A 24720-nucleotide genomic window follows, 5' to 3' on the forward strand; every position below is an offset into this window, starting at 1 on the left:
TGAAAAAAGTTAGAATTTAATACAGTTTTTGTAAACAGAAGTGTTTACAAATTAGATGTGCTGAAATGAAAGCAACTCCCGAAAATGAACACTCTGATTATAGTGATTTTATGTCTGATCTCACAAACAATGTAAAGTATGTGTAGATAGGTGTAATCAAACAGCACATCCAGTACATGAATAATGTAAGTAACAATTGGCTTCCGTTTCCTGTGTAACATTAATATTGCTACATGTTCTCTATTTTTTCTTTTACAACAATAGCAGACTCTACCTAACTTTGGCTTGTAGTCCATGCCTGTAGTAAACTGGAATGTGAACTGAATGTTTGTTTAATGTCTCTGACTGTCCATTACATTATTATTATTATTTTTACCTTCACACAAAGTCTTTCAGGTGTATAGGTCTTCGGATGGCCCTACCAGACCTTGTGTGGGGAGTGTTGATTACACCAGGAGGTCCTTACCTGAGATGTTTTGGATCTTCTTGCTGAGGTGTAGCGTTCACCTCTAGGTTGTGTTCAGCATCCTGCTGGGTGTCAGCTGGTGCTCTGTGTACTGGCTCTGTGCCAGGCTCTTCAACAGTGGGGAAGTCCTCCTCTATTTCTCTGCTCTTCCTTGGGTGTCGCATGTTCCTCCTGAAGACTTGTTCCTGTTCTGTCTTCACCCCGTAGGACCTTTGCTCCACAGGTCTGACTACTGTGGCCCTCTGCCACCACTGTTTCTGTCCTGTGAGTGGCTGAACTCTCACCCTGTCATCTCGTTGCAGCTCCGTGAGGTCCTTAACAGAGGTGTCGTAGTACTTTGCCTGTCTCTGCTGCCTTTCATTGAACTTCTCCGGCTGACAGTTTGCCATCACCGGTCCCAGAAGATTTTCGTTCATTATAAATAGTGTCTTTGTACGTCTTCCCATGAGCGCCATGGCAGGGCTGCTGTCTGTTCCTTGTGAAGGGTTTTTCTGTGATCCAGCAGGGCCATCAGTCTTTTGGCTGTTTTCACTGCCGATTCCACTTTTCCATTACTTTGCGGGTATCCTAGAGACAATGTTTTGTGTGTAAAGTCCCAAGCCTTGCTGAAACTTTGGAACTCGTCTGAAGAGAACTAGGGACCATTGTCTGAGTAAAGGATGTCAGGTATCCCACAGTGTGCAAAGTGTGTCATCCTTGTGACAGGGTTTTTCGAATGACCGTTTTCGACTGTGTGTTCTCCAAATGGTCCCAGAAGTTGAAGAGATAATCAACTGTGACCAGTCTCTGTTGTTGAACTGGAACAGGTCAGTCCTTATTTTTTCCAAGGGACACTTTGATGCTTCGTGTGGCCTCAGCGTCTCTTTCTGCTGCTTCACACCCCATGCAGTGCAGGTGCTACATTGTGTCATTGTAACGAATACTCTGTGAGAAAAAGACGTAGATTCACGAGCAGGCCACGGCAGATGTTTATTAAGCCTTCGCAGAAGGCATGAATCGTGGTCACAGGCAGGCAATGGTCAAACACAGGTAGGCAGTCAAAAACAAAAAATACCTCATAACCATACAAACTAAATAGGGAGCTGATGAGACCAGGTGAGAAACCAACACAGGTGAAATCAATGAACAAAAATGAAAGACTGGGCTACGTTCCAGAACACAAAGAAAAATAACACAAGGTTGCCTAAGAAAATAAAAGCAGAACCTTACAGACATGTATGTTGTCAGCTGTGCATTCATGCCCAGCCAGTGGAAACACTCGCAAACTCTTCTCAGACATTCCTCGATTCCTATGTGTGAGGAATGGATTCTCTGCATTATCTCCTACCTGAGGGCAGTAGGTACAACGACTCGCTCACCTCTAAAGATAGCACCATTTTGCACACTCAGCTCATCTCTGTTGTGAAAATACATGGCTATTTCCAAGGGAACATGTTCTTTCACTTCAGGCCACCCCTGTAGTATCACATGTTTCAGTGTCTGAAGCTCCCGGTCCAGCTCAGTGGCTCTCTGGATGGCCTTTAGTCTCTCGCTTGACACAGGGTGGTAGTGTATCATATTGACTGATTCCACTTCGACCTCCACAGGGCCTCTGTTGTCTTGTTCTGTGAGGTACGCCCTGCTCAGGGTGTTGGCCAGCACCACATGCTTTCCAGGAACGTATCGGAGACCAACCTCGTAGTTTGGGAGTCTCAAGAGCATGCATTGTAATCTTTTTGGTGCGCTGAGGAGAAGCATTGTCATGATGCTCTCTAGAGGCTTTTGATCTGACTGCACTTCTACAGTTCATCCATACGTGAGTTGGTGGAACCTCTCAATGCCAAACACCACTGCAAGCAGCTCCTTCTCTATCTGTGCATACCCTTTTTCAGTCTCTGTCTGGGCTCTTCTGGCGTATGCTATTGGTTGTCCTCTCTGCATCAAGGCTGCTCCTAACCCACTCTTTGAAGCATCACATTGTAGTACACGCTGCTCTGTTGGGTTGTAGTATTTCAGCACAAGGGTCTGTGCAATGGTATCCCTGATTTTATTGAAAGCCTGCTCACTCCCACAGTGAGTCCTTGTGTGTTAGCTATCGCAGTGGCTCGCAGAGCTCCGTGGTGTGGCTGCAGAACTTGGCTAAGTATTTGACCATGCCCAGGAAGCGCTGCATCCCCTGCACACCTGTAGGCCTAGGCATCTGTCTGATGGCTGTCACTTTTCCTGGGTCCACTTTCAACCCCTCTGATGTTAGCAGGTGGCCAATGTAAGGTACTTCCGTCAGCCTGAGCTGCAGCTTCTCCAAATTCAGCTTGATATTGAGCTTCCTGCATCTGTCCAGGAGCATTCTCAGGTTTTTGAAATGGTCTAGAGTCGCCGCTTCTCTGTTGCCTCCTTCGCCCACAATCAGGATGTCATCTGCAATGATTTTGACTCCTGGAAGACCTTACATTGCCTGCTTCAACTTCCTCTGAATGGTCTCTGGGGCTGGACTGATTCCCATTGGCATGCACAGCCACCTGTAGCGTCACATGGGAGTAGAGAACACGGTGAGATAGCTGGAATCCTCCTCCAGTTCCACATGCCAAAATCCGTTTTTTACATCACAAACAGAGAACACGCGTGCTCTGTTCAGATCTCGCAGCACGTCTTCAATAGTTGGACGTGGGTAATGGCTCCTCTTGAGCGCCTTGTTGAGAGGTTTTGGATCAAGACACACTCTTAGTTACCCAGACGGTTTCTTCACTACGATCAGGTTGCTAATCCAATCTGTGCTTTTTTCAACTGCTTTTATCATCCTTCTTTCCTCTAGACCACTGAGCTCCTATTTGAGTGGTTTATATAGTGCTACTGGCACTCTTCTCTGGCAGCTGGACGGGCTCCACTCGCTCATCCACTTCCAGCTTCAGTTTGTCGGGGAAGCATCCATCTCCCTGGAATACATCAGAGTAGTCCTGTTTAATTTGATCTTTAGTCCAGGATCCTGTTGTTTTCTCGATGGCCAGAATGTTGTGGTGCTGCACAGTAATCAACTCCATTGCCTGGATAGCACGTTCTTGTTGCGTGAATTGATCACTTTAAGTATGCACTTCCCCAGTGGCGTCAGAGTGTTCTTGTTATACATCACCAATACCTGACTGCAGGGCTTTAGGTGACTGTCTTTTGTGAGGTTTGCAGGGATAACATTACAACTAGCACCACAATCTAGCTGAAATCTGACTGACTTTTTTTGTTGACCAGCATGGTTATAAAGAGAGCTGCATTGGGGTCTGCGGTTTTTTCCTGCACCACATTGATGCTCTCTGACTTTGTCCCTAGTGTGATGCAGAGAACATCCTCACCGCTCTCTGAGTCAGAGGGTCTCACAAATCTCTCTGCCTTTTTCGCAAATGAGATAAGACACTAGCTTCACTTTGTAGTCATCAGGTTTTTCTCCCATTGTAAGAGCCATGTACAAATTGAATTCCTCTTTACATCTTTTCCAGATCCGTGCTAAATTACAATCATCAAAGTCTATGTTTCCCAGAGGTTTCAGTGCATTTTCCATGCCGATTTCTTTGTAGAATGGAATGTTAGCTACTCACGAATCTGCTTGTATCCAATAGCCAGCTAGCTTTTAGCATAGAGTCACTCACGATAGCCAGCTAACGTTGGCGTTCGGCACAATGACTAGCTTGTAAATGCGTCACTTTTCCAAACTGCTGCCTGGGATATATTCTTCATTTACATTGATGAGATCCAGGTTCTTTTAAGTACCGCTGGCACCATGTTTCAATATGCTTTGTGGTGTAGTCACGACAGACAAAGGTATATAATTAAGCAAACTTTACTAGGAATGTTGTCAACCAGCACACGAATAAGGTAAGAAACAATTGGCTTCCGTTTCCTGTGTAACATCAATATGAGTAACCTCAATATTGCTACACTATTGACATGCTTGTTGAGGTATGCAGTGCAGGTAAATGCTGGAAGTGTGGACAGAGCCTGTGTTTGGTGTTTCCAGCCTGGTATATTTATGCAAATGAGGCACATATCATTTTCTTTCTTTAACAAAAAATATTTAAAAAAAATACCTGATACAGTGAGAAAATGTATATAAACTCAGCAAAAAAAGAAACGTCCTCTCACTGTCAACTGCGTTTATTTTCAGCAAATTTAACGTGTAAATATTTGTATGAACATAACAAGATTCAACAACTGAGACATAAACTGAACAAGTTCCACAGACATGTGACTAACAGAAATGGAATAATGTGTCCCTGAACAAAGGGGGGGTCAAAATCAAAAGTAACAGTCAGTATCTGGTGTGGCCAGCTGCATTAAGTACTGCAGTGCATCTCCTCCTCATGGACTGCACCAGAATTTGCCAGTTCTTGCTGTGAGATGTTACCCCACTCTTCCACCAAGGCACCTGCAAGTTCCCGGACATTTCTGGGGAGAATGGCCCTAGCCCTCACCCTCCGGTCCAACAGGTCCCAGACATGCTCAATGGGATTGAGATCCGGGCTCTTGCTGGCCGTGGCAGAACACTGACATTCCTGTCTTGCAGGAAATCACACACAGAATGAGCAGTATGGCTGGTGGCATTGTCATGCTGGAGGGTTATGTCAGGATGAGCCTGCAGGAAGAGGACCACATGAGGGAGGAGGATGTCTTCCCTGTAACGCACAGCGTTGAGATTGCCTGCAATGACAACAAGCTCAGTCCGATGATGCTGTGACAGACCATGACGGACCCTCCACCTCCAAATCGATCCCACTCCAGAGTACAGGCCTCGTTGTAACTAGAGGTCGACCGATTAATCGGAATGGCCGATTAATTAGGCCCGATTTCAAGTTTTCATAACAATCGAAAATTTGTCATTTTTATTTAATCTTTATTTAACTAGGCAAGTCAGTTAAGAACACATTCTTATTTTCAATGACGGCCTAGGAACGGTGGGTTAACTGCCTTGTTCAGGGGCAGAACGACAGATTTTTACCTTGTCAGCTCAGGGATTCAATCTTGCAACATTACGGTTAACTAGTCCACCGCTCTAACCACCTGCCTCATGAGGAGCCTGCCTGTTACGCGAATGCAGTAAGAAGCCAAGGTAAGTTGCTAGCTAGCATTAAACTTAATCAGTCATAATCACTAGTTATAACTACACATGGTTGATGATATTACTAGTTTATCTAGTGTGTTCTGCGTTGCATATAATCGATGCAGTGCGCATTCACGAAAAAGGACTGTCATTGCTCCAACGTGTACCTAACCATAAACACCAATGCCTTTCTTAAAATCATTACACAGAAGTATATATTTTTAAACCTGCATATTTAGCCAAAAGAAATCCAGGTTAGCAGGCAATATTAACCAGGTGAAATTGTGTCACTTCTCTTGCATTCATTGCACGCAGAGTCAGGGTATATGCAACAGTTTGGGCCACCTGGCTCATTGCGAACTAATTTGCCAGAATTAGTTCGCAATGAACGGTTCCGTATTTCACTGAAAGAATAAACATCTTGTTTTCGAGATGATAGTTTCTGGATTTTACCATATTAATGACCTAAGGCTCGCATTTCTGTGTGTTATTATGTTATAATTAAGTCTATGATTTGATAGAGCAGTCTGACTGAGCGATGGTAGGCACCAGCAGGCTCATAAGCAGTCATTCAAACAGCACTTTTGTGCGTTTTGCCAGCAGCTCTGCTGTTTATGACTTCAAGCCTATCAACTCCCGAGATTAGGCTGGTGTAATGATGTGATGTGAAATGGCTAGCTAGTTAGCTGGGTGCGCGCTAATAGCGTTTCAAACGTCACTCGCTCTGAGACTTGGAGTAGTTGTTCCCCTTGCTCTGCATGGGTAACGCTGCTTCGAGGTTGTCATTGTGTTCCTGGTTCGAGCCCAGGCAGGAGCGAGGTATATGAAATACAAATCGTATAGAGAGAAATAGTCCTATAATTCCTATAATAACTACAACCTAAAACTTATTACCTGGGAATATCGAAGACTCATGTTAAAAGGAACCACCAGCTTTCATATGTTCTCATGTTCTGAGCAAGGAACTTAAACGTTAGCTTTCTTACATGGCACATACTGCGCTTTTACTTTCTTCTCCAACACTTTGTTTTTGCATTATTTAAACCAAATTGAACATGTTTCATTATTTATTTGAGGCTAAATTGATTTTATTGATGTATTATATTAAGTTAAAATAAGTGTTCATTCAGTATTGTTGTAATTGTCATTATTCCATATATATATATATATATATATTTTAAATCTGCCGATTAATCGGTATCGGCCTTTTTTGTCCTCCAATAATCGGTATCGGTATCGGCGTTGAAAAATCATATTCGGTCAACCTCTAGTTGTAACGCTCATTCCTTCAACGATAAACGCAAATCCAACCATCACCCCTGGTGAGACAAAACCATGACTCGTCAGTGAAGAGCACTTTTTGCCTGTCTGATCAAGCGGTGGGTTTGTGCCCATAGGCGACATGGTTGCCAGTGATGTCTGGTGAGGACCTGCCTTACAACAGGCCTACAAGCCCTCAGTCCAGCCTCTCTCAGCCTATTGTGGACAGTCTGAGCACTGATGGAGGGATTGTGCGTTCCTGGTGTAACTCAGGCAGTTGCTGTTGCCATTCTGTACCTGTTCCGCAAGTGGGATGTTCGGATGTACCGATCCTGTGCAGATGTTGTTGCACATGGTCTGCCACTGCGAAGACGATCAGCTGTCCGTCCTGTCTCCCTGTAGCGCTGTCTTAGGCTTCTCACAGTACGGACATTGCAATTTATTGCCCTGGACACATCTGCAGTCCTCATGCCTCCTTGCAGCGTGCCTAAGGCATGTTCACACAGATGAGCAGGGACCCTGGGCATCTTTCTTTTGGTGTTTTTCACCAATTAGAAAGGCCTCTTTAGTGTCCTACGTTTTCATAACTGTGACCTTAATTGCCTACCGGTGCATGTTCATTAATTGTTTATGGTTCACTGAACAAGCATGGGAAACAGTGTTTAAACCGTTTACAATGAAGATCTGTGAAGTTATTTGGATTTCTACGAATTATCTTTGAAAAACAGGGTCCTGAAAAAGGTCCGTTTCTTTTTTTGCTGAGTTTATGAGTGCATTGTATGATTTTCTTTTTTTACATTTGACAATAAATTGAATACCCACCAAAATCCCTGGGGCCTCATTTATCAATCATGCTTAGGCACACATTTGTGCGTAAACCATGCGTGGAATCATTTCAAGTCAAATTCAATCAAATCTATTTCTAAAGTCCTTTTAACATCAGCCGATGTGAGATTGATCAATATGAATGTTTGCTTGAGAGAATGCGCACAGACATGACCATGCGTATGCACAGTGCAAGGTGGTGCAAGGTGGTGGAATAAGGGAACTGCTTGTCAAGGGTAGAATGGGGGAAATATGTATTGAAAATGTGTGAAATTGTGAGTTATAATTAAATAATTTTTCAATTTCATTGTATTTCCATTGTGATTTCATGCAACATATCTTGACATGCTATTTAATTAGACCACATCAGTGCATTTGTTACAATAATAATCCATATAAAGGACAGTCATTTGTTAAATGAGAGGTACGTGTGAAAGTGAAACCATTGGTGAAACACTATAAAAGACTGAGATATACTGAGAAATTGAATGAGAGATGTCTGATCTTGCTCTTTTGGAAAATTTGGCAAATGTTGTATTTCGTAGAGAGCACGTTTTTAGAGACAGGTGGGACATTTTCTGCAGATTGTACCGATTGGCTCATCAGATATCGTTTCCCAAAAAACTGTCTCATAGGATTTTTGCGAGGATTTAAGACCTACTTTAAAAAGGCAAACACGTGCCCTTCCTGTGCACATCCAAGTGATATCCACCCTTGGGTTCTTGGCAACGGGCACTTTTCAGCTGGAGATGGTCAATCGGAATCTCACAGCCCTCGATGAGCCAATGTTTGGGATGAAATCATCAGAAAAATGAACAGCAACATAATGTCTATACACCATTCTACAACAGGTTGATGTCAAGAGGTGTTTCTTTGCCATGATGCCATCATTGGGTTCCCAAATACGACGGACCAATAGACTGCACCCACATCGCCATAAAATCACCATCCCAAAACGATTGAAACTATATTGAACAGAAAAAGTTTCCATTGTTTACGTGCAGGTAAAAGGTTATGTGATGCGCAAAAGACGCTGCTGAATGTGGTGGCAACAATGTTAGCTTAGCGCTGAGGATGGACGGCTTAATGGTGAGTGTTGTCTACTCAGGTGAAGTATATTTGCCATTGCTAAAGCAACTTCATGTCCTCATGGTCCTCTCTTTGTAGCTACAAAGAGAGTTATCGAGTTATCACGAGTTATCGCGAGCCAAATAAAACCTTTTGGCTGTACTCAATCTCTGACACTAGCACCTCTATTTCCATCTCTGTTTTGAACAACGGTTGGTATTTATCAATGGTGATTGTTACGTGCGTAACAGTGATCTCACATCGGTGTGCATATGAATAGTTTCTACTCTATATTGATCAATTAAGCCACTGAACATTTAATTCAGTCAATATCTAATGGATTATATAAATCCTAAAAGTTTGGATCATCTTCACTGTTGCATTTAAAAAAAATGTTGATGACCATTGCTACAGCCCTGCAACAGGGACAGTCCCAATTTTTTTAACCTTTATTTAACTAGGCAAGTCAGTTAAGAACAAATTCTTATTTACAATGACCGCCTACCAGCGAACAGTGGATTAACTGCTTTGTTCAGGGGCAGAATGACAGATTTTTTACCTCGTCAGCTCTGGGATACGATCCAGCAACCTTTCGGTTACTGGCCCAACGCTCTAACCGCTAGGCTACCTGCCACCCCAAATAACAACATACAAAAGCCATACAAAGACCATCAAAGCTCTACAGCCCTGTAACATCACAGACATCATACCCGCTGCCTACACTATAATACACACAGGGAGGCTACAGGGAGGCCATACAGACAGAGCAGGGGTCCTGGGCGTGCACACAGGAGTCACACAAAGACAATAGGAGCCATCCAACAGAACAGAAGCCATACAAACAGATCCGTTTTGAGCCGCAAAGCAGCTGCCAGCCAGGCAATCTCTGGCACACAAACACAGCACTGACATGGCACTGACACCATAAAGAGACCGGAATGCTTTTGTTCACAATGCTGGGATTCCCCTTTCAAAAGCTGAAAACACCCAGCTCCCTGATCAACAATCCAATCCCTTACTATGGGAATCATGATGCGGCTCAATCAGCCATCATCTATGACAAGGGTGATGGCAGGATGGGTGTACTCACAGTTTGGGCTTGTTGGGCAGCGGAGGGGCTTCCTTCACCGGGAGTGGAGACATCTTGGCTGGGTCTAGGAAGTCTGGCCGGGGCTCTGGTGGAGGTAGGCCGGAGGAGGACTGAGGCTGGCCCTCCATGTTGGGGTACATGTGGGAGTGCGGCAGGACTGACACACTGGGCCAGATCTCCAGCTCGTTGACATGGAAACCCTCTGCGCTGGCACTGGGTGGGGTCTTGGGCGGTACCTCCAATAGGCTGATCTCTGTGGGCGGGGGTGGGGGGAAGGCCTGGGCATCCTCGAAGGCAGAGTTATCGCCGGATGCCACACCGTCCCTGTCCGATTCGTACACCGCTAGAGGGAGAGAGACCAGGAGAGAGTAGAAGTTTACCCCAAGCAGAGCCCTACCCCCTCCTCTTCACAGTGCACTAGCATATCCTCCCCTCCCCTTTTCCTAACATAGTACACTAATATTACCTCCAGCAGAGCCCAGCTGACCCCCATCCTCACATACCCCACTAACATGGCAGCTCTAAATTAAGTTAGAATGCGATCTAAAGTAGCAGCTGTGTCTAGTCAGCCTGTTTGTCTTGAGGAGCTCTTGATGTAATCCCTGTTTATTTGGCCTGAGGATTTCCTCTGATTGCGTGGTGAACTGAGAGTACACAGAGAGAATAAACACTCCTCCCTTCTCCCACAGAGATATATAGTGCTCACGACCTAACTAGCCTATTTCTTCCTCCTCTCCTCCCCCTCTTCTTTTCTTCTCATCCTCATATAGATCAAAGATTATCCAGGATAATAAAGAGGACCAGGGGAAATACCACACAGGGATCCAGGTCGGAGCCAAAACCACTCGACCTCCCAGGCTGACTGCCTATTGGTAACCATTGACATGAACCAGAGGTACACGAGCCCTCGTCATTGAACCAGATGTACAGTGCATTCGGAAAGTATTCAAACCCCTTGACTTTTTCAACATTTTGTTCCGTTACAGCCTTATTCTAAAATGGGTTAAATAAAAAAAATTCCTCATCAATCTACACACAAGGCCCCATAATGACAAAGCGTTTTTAGAAATGTTTGCAAATGCATAAAACATTTAAAACAGAAATACCTTATTTACATAAGTATTCAGAGCCTTTGCAACGAGACTCCAAATTGTGCTCAGGTGCATCCTGTTTCCATTGATCATCCTTGAGATGTTTCTACAACTTGACCGGAGTCCACCTGTGGTAAATTCAATTGATTGGACATGATTTGTAAAGGCACACAACTGTCAATGTAAGGTCCCACAGTTGACAGTGCATGTCAGAGCTCCGAGACAGGATTGTGTTGAAGCACAGATCTGCGGAAGGTTACCAAAACATTTCTGAGGCATTGAAGGTCCCCAAGAACACAGAGGCCTCCATCATTCTTAAATTGAAGAAGTTTGGAACCACCAAGACTCTTCCTAGAGCTGGCCGCCAGGCCAAACTGAGCAATGGGAGGAGAAGGGCCTTGGACAGGAAGGTGACCGAGAACCCGATGGTCACTCTGACAAAGCTCCAGAGTTCCTCTGTGGAGATGGGAGAACCATCCAGAAGGACAACCAACTCTACAGCACGCCACCAATCAAGCATTTATTGTAGAGTGGCCAGACAGAAGCCACTCCTCAGTCAAAGGCACATGACAGCCCGCTTGGAGTTTGCCATAAGGCACCTAAAGTCTCTCAGACCATGAGAAACAAGATTCTCTGGTCTAATGAAATCAAGATTGAACACTTTGGCCTGAATGCCGAGCGTCACGTCTGGAGGAAACCTGGCACCATCCCTACGGTGAAGCATGGTGGTGGCAGCATCATGTTGTGGGGATGTTTTTCAGCTGCAGGGACCTGGAGACTTGTCAGGATCAAGGGAATGATGAGCGGAGCAAAGTACAGAGAGATCCTTGATGAAAACCATCTCCAGAGCGCTGAGGACCTCAGACTGGGGTGAAGGTTTGCTTTCCAACAGGACAACAACCCTAAGCACACAGCCAAGACAATGCAGAAGTGGCTTCTTAACAAGTCTCTGAATGTCCTTGAGTGGCCCAACCAGAGCCTGGACTTGAACGCGATCTAACATCTCTGGAGAGACCTGAAAATAGCTGCGCAGCAACTCTCTCCATCCAAACTGACAGAGCTTGTGAGGATCTGCAGAGAAGAATGGTAGAAACTCCCCAAATACAGGTGTGCCAAACTTGTAGCTTCATACCCAAGAAGTACTGAGTAAAGGGTTCTGAATACTTATGTAAACGTGATATTTCAGTTTTAGTTTTTTCACCAAAAAATGTCTACAAACCTGTTTTTGCTTTGTCATTATGCGATATTGTGTGTAGATTGATGAGCAAAAAAAACCAATGTAATCAATTTTAGAATAAGGCTGTAGCGTAACAAAATGTGGAAAAAGTCAAAGGGTCTGAATACTTTCCCGAATGCGCTGTACAGTACCAAAACTCTGCATAAACACTGTGCAAACTACAACATTTAAAGTTGAAGTCAATTACACTAAAGGCAAATTCACCTATAAGTTGCTACAGGTTATACAAACTGTCCTGATGGTACATTTTCTGTAACTGTGAATACAATCATGATGGTAACTCACCTGTGGGAGTGTTGAAGGCCCCTCCAGTAACAGAGAGTTGGGCTGTGCTGCTGACGGAGCCGTAAAGGTTGGTTGCAGTGCAGCAGAACTGACCTCCATCGTCAGGGAAGGCCTCAGCTATCACCAGCGTACATATCTCCTCTGGAAGAAACAATTACAGATCTCATCAAATCACTGTGGTAGCAGTGACACAGTGTTACAACTAAAATATATATTTCTGGTGGTCAGTATAAGGACAGTTGTATGGCTGAAAGAGAAGTGTGTAAAATTTGAATGAGACAGACGCTGACTCTTTTAGATAGGTTTAATAGACATTTACACAGCCACAGAAAAGAGTGGCAGGTTTACTATCCATATGTTTGTAGTTGGAGGTAAGACAGACATATGATAGACAGTTAGACATATGGTATGTACATGTTAGACAGGAGACTGACAGTTAGATGTGACTCACTGCCAAGGAAGAGACTAAAGAGCAGCCATGGTTGGAGGGTAGAGAGACAAACTGACTGACACACACACCGCTCTGAATATGTAGGAAGTAGGAAAACACAGACAGACAGACAGAGAGACAGGTGTTGAGAGATGTCTGTAGTGTGACTCACAGGGTTTTTGTGAGAGCTTGGCGGTAACACCTGCTGTATCTTATTAGTCACACCACCTCAGACTGGAAAAAGTCTGTGTGTAAATATGTGTGTGAGAGTATGTGTACTCCTGTCAGGGTTTAGTAGGGAATCCCTCTTACTGTGCCAGACTGTAGTTTTAAGGCCTTACACCCTTTTTCATCAAATCCAGGTGAACAGGAGATGACATCATCCCAGTGCAAAAGTGACAGCACAGACTGACACAACAGATAGATTGAGGACGGTTTGGATGGATGGTGGAGCTGACAGGAGTTGACATATGGCTGGGACATTGTTGATGACAACAACATGACTGAAAATGACATATGGAGGAAGTGAGGTTCCTCTTACCTGGCTCTGCTGCAGACCGTGGCTCTGTGTTTCACATGATATCAAAGGAAGCGAGGAGAGGAGGTAAAGAACAGAGAGAGGGAGGGAGTTAGGCTCATAAGTCACAATCCTTTTTTTTACTCGTCGATGCTATGTGGGTCTAACTCTGGGTCCAGCCACCACCAATAAGTATTCTGACTCTACTGAGAATGTCTCACTTTTCTGCAGGATGCGGAAGTCTGGAGAGTCCTGGATGACCTGTCCCTGTCTGAACCACTGGACCTGCAGAGGAGGACTGCCTCGAACCCTGCACTCCAAAACCACCACCTGACCCTCTGACGCCTGGGCATCCTGTAAGAGCTGGATGGGGAGAGAGAGAGCGAGAGAGAGAGAGATACAGAGATACAGAGAGAGAGAGAGAGAGAGAGAGAGATACAGAGAGAGAGAGAGAGAGAGAGAGAGAGAGAGAGAGAGAGAGAGAGAGAGAGAGAGAGAGAGAGAGAGAGAGAGAGACACACAGAGACAGAGACAGAGACAGAGACAGAGAAAGTTAGTTGCAGGAAGGTAGAGAATTAAGGTGAGATAGATTAAATGGAGATGGGGGGGTGAGGTAAAGAAGAGAACGTAAAGGAGGAAGGGTCCGGGGTAGACACATGAGAGAGAGAGGAGGAGAAAGGGTCCGGGGTAGACACATGAGAGAGAGAGGAGGAGAAAGGGTCCGGGGTAGACACATGAGAGAGAGAGGAGGAGAAAGGGTCCGAGGTAGACACATGAGAGAGAGAGGAGGAGAAAGGGTCCGGGGTAGACACATGAGAGAGAGAGGAGGAGAAAGGGTCCGAGGTAGACACATGAGAGAGAGAGGAGGAGAAAGGGTCCGGGGTAGACACATGAGAGAGAGAGGAGGAGAAAGGGTCCGGGGTAGACACATGAGAGAGAGAGGAGGAGAAAGGGTCCGGGGTAGACACATGAGAGAGAGAGAGGAGGAGAAAGGGTCCGGGGTAGACACATGAGAGAGAGAGAGGAGGAGAAAGGGTCCGGGGTAGACACATGAGAGAGAAGGAGGAGAAAGGGTCCGGGGTAGACACATGAGAGAGAGAGGAGGAGAAATGGTCCGGGGTAGACACATGAGAGAGAGAGGAGGAGAAAGGGTCCGGGGTAGACACATGAGAGAGAGAGGAGGAGAAAGGGTCCGGGGTAGACACATGAGAGAGAGAGAGGAAGAGAAAGGGTCCGGGGTAGACACATGAGAGAGAGAGGAGGAGAAAGGGTCCGGGGTAGACACATGAGAGAGAGAGAGGAGGAGAAAGAGACGTGGGAAGGAAGAAAGGGTAAGAAAGTGGGAGAGAAGGGAATTAATGAAGACGCAGAGGAAGATGACAACACAGTGTCAGTGAGCAGAACAGAACACCACACTGTGGAGTGGGAGGCCAGCAGACACTGTCCCCATTTACAGCACTCGGTTTCACTAAAGGACAGAGCAGGGCTCTTCTCCAGACAATCCTGTGACGGCTTCTAGTGTTGCAGTCAGAGAGGCAGGAAGCCATCCATTGAGAGGCCAAGGCAGCATTGTGTTACCTCTCCAACCAGTCAACAAGTCTCACAGTGAAAGGACTCATCTATCAGCAACTGAAACTCCCTCTTTGTGTGTGGAGGAGGTCATGTGTGAGTGTGTGTCTGTATATTTTGGAACGACCTGGGTGGAATATGTGTGTGTGTGTTTACGACTCTATGTGTGACTGTTCGTGTGTGAATGTGTATGTGTTTGTCTACAGTGTGTGTGTGTGTGTGTGTGTGTGTGTGTGTGTGTGTGTGTGTGTGTGTGTGTGTGTGTGTGTGTGTGTGTGTGTGTGTGTGTGTGTGTGTGTGTGTGCGTGCGTGCATGCGTGACAGCGTGACAGCCAGGGTGACATCACACCCCTGACTTCACCCACTTGTTGAGATGATTAAAGCCCTTCAGCTCCTGGCGGAGGGGGTGAAGACAAACAAATGTCTTTCAGTAATGAACTGGAAAATGTAGTCTTCAGGGATGGATGGGAGTGAAACTCTCCTGTTTGATGCTCTGCCACTTACATGCCATCATCACACACACAACCCGACACATGGCCCGAGGTGGGCTGGGGGAGTGGAGGGGAAGAGGTGTGGGTTCCAGAACAGTTAAACCAGGAGACAGGAGCGCTCCGGCCCTTCGTCTAACTGTAATGTTTTATCAGGCCCCCGCCAGTGAAAGCCACTGACCTATCCTGTGTTATTCCAGGGAGATGGAGCACAGATGTCTGCACATATGTGTGTGTGATGCATAACTTTGCCATAATTCCAGATGTAGTCGTACCTTGGTGAAGATAGGGGGCGCTGTGACAGAACCATCACCATGTAGTGAAGAAACTGGACTCCGCATCTGGAGGACAAGATAATCTGACCATCAACATCCACCTTGAGAAATTGTTGTGTTTTCTTGTGTTTTCAATTTTAAGACAGATCGTATACTGCTGTGTGTGTGTGTGTGTGTGTGTGTGTGTGTGTGTGTGTGTGTGTGTGTGTGTGTGTGTGTGTGTGTGTGTGTGTGTGTGTGTGTGTGTGTGTGTCCTACCCGGTGTTGAGGTGCAGATAGGGGCTGGACCAGGGTGAAGCGGTGAGGTACGGCCTCGGGGCTCTTGGGTGAAGGTGAATGAATGGACAGGGAGATTGAAGTTGTCTTCTTCTGGGACCTGAAACAGACACCGTATTAGGTCCGTTCCTCAGAGATGTCCACACGCTGACCGAGTGGCCATTTAGAGAGAGAGAACAAAACAGTGCAGTTAACGTATCACATTATCTGAGATAATAAAGATGTTGATGTCTAAAACACATTTCACTACTAAATACTCTTTACTTATTGCTCGCTCTTTGCAATAATGGTCTGCTCTCACACGTCTAATTCGATAGACACACAAAGTGGGCAGTTTGCACCTTATAAATGACTTTGGAGCCTATGAAAATGCTCCCCACAAGGACTAAGATGATGTCACTGAGAGTGAGAGCCAAGATGTTAATGTGTGAACAGAAGAGAGAATGAAGGCAGAGGGAGAGTTGGGAAATACTCAGAGAGATACAGAGAGACAATGACAGAGAAAGATAAGAAAGCGAGATAACATGAGATGAGGAACCAAGGAATTCTGCACAAATATCCTCAGTATAGATAGTAAAACACCAAATAATGCATGCAGAGCAGAATCAGGCCGATACCCGCTAATCATCAAAATCCAGAAAAGAGCCGTTCAAGTCTACAACCACCTAAAAGGAAGTGATCACCTACATAGAGATGAACCTGGAGAAGAGTCCCCTAAGCAAGCTCGTCCTGGGGCTCTGTTCACAAACACAAACAGACCCCACAGAGCCCCAGGAAAGCAACACAATTAGACCCAACCAAATTATGAGAAAACAAAAAGATAATTACTTGACACATTAGAAAGAATTAACAAAAAAACAGAGCAAACTAGAATGCTATTTGGCCCTAAACAGAGAGTACACAGTGGCAGAATACCTGTCCACTGTGACTGACCCAAACTTAAGGAAAGCTTTGACTATGTACAGACTCAGTGAGCATAGCCTTGCTATTGAGAGAGGCTGCCGTAGGCAGACCTGGCTCTCAAGAGAAGACAGGCTATGTGCACACTGCCCTCAAAATGAGGTGGAAACTGAGCTGCACTTCCTAACCTCCTGCCCAATGTATGACCATATTAGAGACACATATTTCCCTCAGATTACACAGACCCACAAAGAATTTGAAAACAAATCCAATTTTGTTTGCGTGAAATACCACAGTGTGCCATCACAGCAGCAAGATTTGTGACCTGTTGCCACAAGAAAAGGGCAACCAGAGAAGACCAAACACCATTGTAAATACAACCCATATTTATGTTTATTTATTTTCCCTTTTGTACTTTCACTATTTGCAACACTGTATATAGTCTTAATATGACATGAAATGTCTCTATTCCTTTGGAACTTTTGTGAGTGTAATGTTTACTGTTCATTGTTTATCTCACTTTTGTCTATTATCTATTTCACTTACTTTGGCCATGTACAAATATGTTTCCCATGCCAATAAAGACTTTTGAATTGAATTGATTATATTACAGAAATAGGTCATAGGTAAAGAAACTGAGTGAATGAGTTTCGAGTTCTTAATGTCACGTGCACAAGTACAGTGAAATGCCTGTCTTACAAGCTCCAAGCCCAACAACGCAGTAATCAATACCAATGTAGCACAAAAAATAAATGTACATATATGAAGAGAGAAAGAGAGAGGGAGGGAGGGAGGGAGGGAGAAGGCATGTATAAGCTTTCAGGACCAGGGCAGGCAGCCTTTACCATATTAAGCCATGGGGACCTCTCATTATCTAAACGAGCCAGGGTAAGAAAGGTCATTATAGGGGTTTATAGGTCTAGTTCAATTAGAGCAGGCAGCTAGCCTGATTACCACCTGGAGGGCCCAGCTAACCTGGACCCTACCACAGAGTTAGGAAGGGGTTAAGGGTCACAAGGTGAGGGGTGGAGAGAGGGTCATGCTGAGACACTCGCACACACACACGCACGGAGGCACACACACGTACTGAGGCATGACTCCTGATCTGGAATTTGTTCCGTCTCCTTCTGAGTCTGAGGATGAAGCACCTAAACAGAGGTACAGAGGAACGGGGAAACAGAGACCTTTTAGTGGAGAGTTTACATGAATTCAAATGACATTCATTTGTTTGACAGTGAGCCCAGATATATTGGAGAAGTTGTACCGATGCACCACAGGAGGACGGGCTCCTGGTAATGGCTGGAGCAGAATTAGTGGAAACCATGTGTATGATGCCATTCCGTCTGCTCCTTTCCAGCCATTATTATGGGCCATTCTCCCCTTGGCAGCCTCCACTGCCATGCACTCACCCTCAATGTAGACCTCTGCCGAGGTGTTGTCAGCGCCGAGACTGTTGGAGGCAACGCAGGTGTAGCGTCCCGTGTCTTCCTCGAAGGCCTCAGCGATCATCAGCGTGTACAGGTCACCATCCCTCCAGATCTGGACGTCAGGACAGTTGTGTAGCTCCCGCCCCTCACAGAACCATCTGGACATAACGGATGGGGGTAAGAGGGAATTTTTCGCATAAATACCATTGCTACAAACAGCCGTAGGCCCTACCAATGTGCTGACACAAGTAAGAGCCATTGCCCAACGTAGAACAATTGAATTGATTTCAGATTCTCAGATTAGCGGTTATAATCATGACTGTGAAGAATGTGATGGAGGTCTGCCAATCAGAGTCATTAATCACCTGAGCACGGCCAAACACCTCACGAATCTGTGTTACATTGGTTTTGGGATCATTGAGATCTTTTGTAAATACAATTGGACCAACGTCACTTGTGTGCGAGTTTATTTGTGGCTACTGTGCATACTGTGGCATTTCTACATTAAGTTATGAGTCCCATTTGATTTACTTCTCTCAACACCATGGCCACTGTGCAGCGTAAAGAGACAAAGTCGTTTCAGACCTTTTCTCAAATATATGCTTTATACCCACACCTCTACCCTCTGGGCATGTCTGAGAGAGTGTTTCCATACCTGCTTAAACTCAGCCCTGGGGCAATGACAAAACACAGAGTTACGGGAAACAGCCCCCCCCCCCCTCCCCACCCCAGACGTCTGAGGTTCTGCCTGGGCTGGAGTGTGGCCTGGTGAAACCTGCCTGGCTCGGTACCCCCTCACAGGGCTTCACTCACTCTGGCTTTGTTCCCCTCTCTGGGTCCCAGGAGGCATGAGACTGTCTAGTCTACCACACTAAACAGGCAAGAGACAGCCGACCACACTACAGAGGCGGTCTCATCTCTGTTTACTGAGCCAACGATCAAACCAACCACTACTGACACCACCCAACTACTTCAAACACAGTCAATGACCCCCATAACCATCTCGCTCTTTCTTCTCCATGCTTCTTCTCCATGCTCATGCCCTCATATAAAATGAGAGCACATGCTTCTGCACAGTTAACCCGAGCAGTGAGTGGGAGGAGGAGCAGCAGGAGGACGAGCAGGAATTCAGAAGATTGCAGGAAGCACAGCTGTTCCGTTCCGCTGGTCGCAGACCTCGGGACATTCCAGCCCTCTTGGCGCGTTATATAAAATGCATTCCACTGTTTGGCTTATTATACTTTACATTATACACTCCACCCTGCTATTAATCTACCAGCCCAGATAACCAGACAGACAGATGTCACTTCATCCCCTATGATTTACACTTGATGGTGTGGGTGTGAGAGACGCTGAGAGGAGAGAGGGATGGAGAAAGTGGAAGACAGGGCTGGGTAGAAGGAGAGTATGAACGAGTGGCGTGCCAGGCAGGCTCAGACAGAAACAACGGTGTACACAACACTGTCATTACCAAAACGGGATCGCACATTCGCAAGTCATTAGCACTACTGACAGCTGGATGAGGCAAAGGGGTTTAGTCATCATATTCCGACAACTGGGACTGAGATTAACAAAAGGGTTATTCCCCATCATGTGTTTTAGCATGGCTAGCAAGGCTAGTCATAACACATCCTATAAGTGGGACCACTGAACTGCTGCTACTGCCACAGCTCATACCTTAACCTCTCACTACAATAGACTTGGGAGTTGGGTCTCTTCCTTATCGCTCGATGAAGGGAAATGAGGGAAAGTTGGCAAGCTACAGCCTATCGTGTTGTGTGTTAAATGACAGGAAACAGAGCAGGGCTCAGAGATTGGGTGAAGGGCTGTTTAAGACATGCGGCCTCTAGCAGGAAGGCAGGGGGACCTCTTATCCAGCAGCAGCATGTCATGCACACAGGCAGCTGGAGGCCAAGAGTCAGCCACGCTCCAAACATCCACGGCTATCTCCACTGTACTGATAAAACAGACTGTGACCCACACACCAAGCCTTTGCACAGTGCTCTTTGACCCCAGAACATGGGTTTGCTGCTTGACATGTTTTATAGTGCTCAGTAATATCAAAGGCTTTGGTTGAGGCACAGAGACAGTTACAGGGTAATAGTTCACTGAGCTGACAGCAGCAGGCAAATGAAAGTCTTGAATGTTTGAGCAATGCAATATGTCTGAGTGTTTGGGGATACATTTTTTACATTATGGCAAGAGGGAAGAAAAAAGGGCATAACATGGTTGGTTCAAATCCACCTTCTGGGAATTTGCTCTGAATGAAAAATCCCGGGGATTTGTGTTTTTTCGTTCTCAGAACTCAAACTGTCCCCATCTCCCTAGGGTAATCACAGTGATTCGTAGTCTCCTTCAGATTCTCAGATGCTGTCAGTTTGAAATATCCCCCACTGCAGGAACCACACTGCAGGAACCACACTGCAGGAACCACGCTGCAGGAACCACGCTGCAGGAACCACACTGCAGGAACCACACTGCAGGAACCACGCTGCAGGAACCACACTGCAGGAACCACACTGCAGGAACCACGCTGCAGGAACCACACTGCAGGAACCACGCTGCAGGAACCACACTGCAGGAACCACACTGCAGGAACCACGCTGCAGTAACCACGCTGCAGGAACCACGCTGCAGGAACCACACTGCAGTGATCACTTCATCTGTAGCAGAATAATTTGGACATTTGGTGGAACACCAAATTAAACACATATTGTACAGAAAACAGCATATTACGAATCATTACATCCTTATGTTAATGTATTTACAGAGCTGTGTGTGGTAGCTGTGATGCTGAGTGATAAGGAGGGTGTGTGTGTGTGTACAAAACATAGTGAACAGAGACCAGAAAACCAGCAGGGGAAGTGTGTTTTCCATGATCCAGACATTCTTAGTCCAGGCCCCAAGCAGATAAAATCAACTTGTTACGGTACTGCACAAGCTGAACTGTGTACTAAATACCCAAAACAAATAAAACTGGCAATCAGAGTATTTAGCAGTGGTCAGATTGAGGCTTGTTAATAATTTTCCATTGTGGTTGTGGTACAGCTCTGTCCTGCCAGCCACTCCTCCAGCTCTAAGTCTCAGTCAAACAGTGTAACACGCGATACAGCATGTGTCATACAAACTCCCTGTGTTTTATAGGCGTGAAGGAGCATGGCTTTGGATGGATTACTGTACATTCACTAGGGTCCAGTTTGGTAGAAATGCAAAAGCTAGCCATAAAGAGGGAGAACGAGTAAAGTAGGGCAGCCAGAAGCTCAAGTTGAACATAGCAGGCAGCCAGAGTTGCAGAGTATACGTTACCCACTCCCGACGAGCACCACAATAAAACCACGTATTAATCAAACCCTAATGACCTGCTATTACGTGTAATTACTGAGTAAACTCACTTAGAGACAGGCTCCTTTTTAATCCCCACTCCATTTAGCTCTGTTTAGCCAGGCACTGTGGAATGTGCTGAACACGACTCACTGTTCCCTCTCACTGGTCTCACTGTTCCCTCTCACTGGTCTCACTGTTCCCTCTTACTGTTCTCACTGTTCCCTCTCACTGGTCTCACTGTTCCCTCTCACTGGTCTCACTGTTCCCTCTTACTGTTCTCACTGTTCCCTCTTACTGTGCTCACTGTTGCCTCTTACTGTTTCCTCTTACTGTTCTCACTGTTGCCTCTTACTGTTTCCTCTTACTGTTCTCACTGTTCCCTCTCACTGGTCTCACTGTTCCCTCTCACTGGTCTCACTGTTCCCTCTTACTGTTCTTACTGTTTCCTCTTACTGTTCTCACTGTTGCCTCTTACTGTTTCCTCTTACTGTTCTCACTGTTCCCTCTCACTGGTCTCACTGTTCCCTCTTACTGTGCTCACTGTTCCCTCTCACTGGTCTCACTGTTCCCTCTTACTGTTCTCACTGTTCCCTCTTACTGTTCTCACTGTTCCCTCTTACTGTTCTCACTGTTGCCTCTTACTGTTTCCTCTTACTGTTCTCACTGTTGCCTCTTACTGTTCTCACTGTTGCCTCTTACTGTTCTCACTGTTGCCTCTCACTGTTCTCACTGTTTCCTCTTACTGTTCTCACTGTTCTCACTGTTCCCTCTTACTGCTCTCACTGTTCTCACTGTTCCCTCTTACTGTTCTCACTGTTCCCTCTTACTGTTCTCACTGTTCCCTCTTACTGTTCTCACTGTTCCCTCTTACTGTTCTCACTGTTCCCTCTTACTGTTCTCACTGTTCCCTCTTACTGTTCTCACTGTTGCCTCTTACTGTTCTCACTGTTGCCTCTCACTGTTCTCACTGTTCCCTCTTACTGTTCTCACTGTTCTCACTGTTCCCTCTTACTGCTCTCACTGTTCTCACTGTTCCCTCTTACTGTTCTCACTGTTCCCTCTTACTGTTCTCACTGTTCCCTCTTACTGTTCTCACTGTTCCCTCTTACTGTTCTCACTGTTCCCTCTTACTGTTCTCACTGTTCTCACTGTTCCCTCTTACTGCTCTCACTGTTCTCACTGTTCCCTCTTACTGTTCTCACTGTTCCCTCTTACTGTTCTCACTGTTCCCTCTTACTGTTCTCACTGTTCCCTCTTACTGTTCTCACTGTTCCCTCTTACTGTTCTCACTGTTCTCACTGTTGCCTCTTACGGTTCCCTCTTACTGTTCTCACTGTTGCCTCTTACTGTTTCCTCTTACTATTCTCAATGTTCCCTCTTACTGTTCTCAATGTTCCCTTTTACTGTTCTCACTGTTGCCTCTTACTGTTCCCTCTTACTGTTCTCACTGTTGCCTCTTACTGTTTCCTCTTACTGTTCCCACTGTTGCCTCTTACTGTTCTCACTGTTCTCACTGTTCTCACTGTTCTCACTGTTGCCTCTCACTGTTCCCTCTTACTGTTCTCACTGTTGCCTCTTACTGTTTCCTCTTACTGTTCTCACTGTTGCCTCTTACTGTTCTCACTGTTCTCTCACACTGGTTTCACTGTTCCCTCTTACTGTTCTCACTGTTCTCACTGTTCTCACTGTTCCCTCTTACTGTTCTCACTGTTCCCTCTTACTGTTCTCACTGTTCTCACTGTTCTCACTGTTCTCACTGTTCCCTCTTACTGGTCTCACTGTTCCCTCTCACTGTTCTCACTGTTCTCACTGTTCTCACTGTTCCCTCTTACTGGTCTCACTGTTCCCTCTTACTGGTCTCACTGTTCCCTATTACTGTTATCACTGTTCCCTATTACTGTTATCACTGTTCCCTATTACTGCTCTCACTGTTCCCTCTTACTGCTCTCACTGTTCCCTCTTACTGTTCTTACTGTTCCCTCTTACTGTTCTCACTGTTCCCTCTTACTGTTCCCTCTTACTGCTCTCACTGTTCCCTCTTACTGTTCTCACTGTTCCCTCTTACTGTTCTCACTGTTCCCTCTTACTGTTTTCACTGTTCCCTCTTACTGTTCTCACTGTTCCCTCTTACTGTTCTCACTGTTCCCTCTCGCTGGTCTCACTGTTCCCTATTACTGTTCTCACTGTTCCCTATTACTGTTCTCACTGTTTCCTCTTACTGTTCTCACTGTTCCCCCTTACTGTCTTCACTGTTCCCCCTTACTGTCTTCACTGTTCCCTCTCGCTAGTCTCACTGTTCCCTATTACTGTTCTCACTGTTTCCTCTTACTGTTCTCACTGTTCCCCCTTACTGTCTTCACTGTTCCCTCTCGCTGGTCTCACTGTTCCCTCTTACTGTTCTCACTGTTTCCTCTTACTGTTCCCACTGTTTCCTCTTACTGTTCTCACTGTTTCCTCTTACTGTTCTCACTGTTTCCTCTTACTGTTCTCACTGTTCCCCCTTACTGTCTTCACTGTTTTTTTTATTTTATTGAACTTTTATTTAACTAGGCAAGTCAATTAAGATCACATTTTTTATTTACAATGATGTCCTAGTCCCCTGCGGGGGGCACAAAAAACATAGGTCCAGACACACACCACGACAAGAGAGACACAACAACACTATAGAACGAGAGACCTAGGACAACACAACTGTTCTCACTGTTCCCGATGGAGCAGTACTAGGCTGGGCTGGCTGATCCAGATGTGGCCTAGCAGCGGTGGGTAATGCAACCCTCAGACAGAGAACAGGAGGAAGTGGGCCTTCAGTAGGTCCAGGATGTAGGTGTGGGTGTGAGAGCAGGACGCAGCCACGGTGCATTAATGACCTTGAACGATCTGAATGATAGCCATTCAATAAGAATTTCTTAAATTCCACACCCTTCACCTTCACCACCCTCTTCCTCTTACACACCCTGTACAATAACATTGTGAAACTCTCACACACACACACACACACACACACACACACACACACACACACACACACACACACACACACACACACACACACACACACACACACACACACACACACACACACACACACACACACACACACACACACAATGGCCGGGTGTGTTTCTAGGAG

General features: G+C 45.7%; 1 protein-coding gene across 10 annotated transcripts in view; it reads right to left on the reverse strand.

Moving 5' to 3' along the window:
• Nucleotides 1-24720, reverse strand: part of LOC109898014 (palladin) — a 118953-nt gene that overhangs the window by 44913 nt on the left and 49320 nt on the right. For 9 of the 10 annotated variants that reach the window (XM_031833450.1, XM_031833456.1, XM_031833453.1 and 6 more), the window contains 8 exons: nt 18249-18424; nt 17927-17987; nt 15922-16039; nt 15664-15729; nt 13553-13694; nt 13356-13379; nt 12385-12525; nt 9772-10114 (listed from right to left, as the gene is read on the reverse strand). In XM_031833450.1, coding sequence (XP_031689310.1) covers nt 9772-10114; nt 12385-12525; nt 13356-13379; nt 13553-13694; nt 15664-15729; nt 15922-16039; nt 17927-17987; nt 18249-18424 — 1071 coding nt within the window. The remainder of the gene's footprint in view (nt 1-9771; nt 10115-12384; nt 12526-13355; nt 13380-13552; nt 13695-15663; nt 15730-15921; nt 16040-17926; nt 17988-18248; nt 18425-24720) is intronic. The other variant, XM_031833452.1, reaches the window with a different exon arrangement.

The sequence above is a fragment of the Oncorhynchus kisutch genome, linkage group LG10, assembly GCF_002021735.2.
Source record: "Oncorhynchus kisutch isolate 150728-3 linkage group LG10, Okis_V2, whole genome shotgun sequence".
In the NCBI taxonomy this organism is placed as follows: domain Eukaryota; kingdom Metazoa; phylum Chordata; class Actinopteri; order Salmoniformes; family Salmonidae; genus Oncorhynchus; species Oncorhynchus kisutch.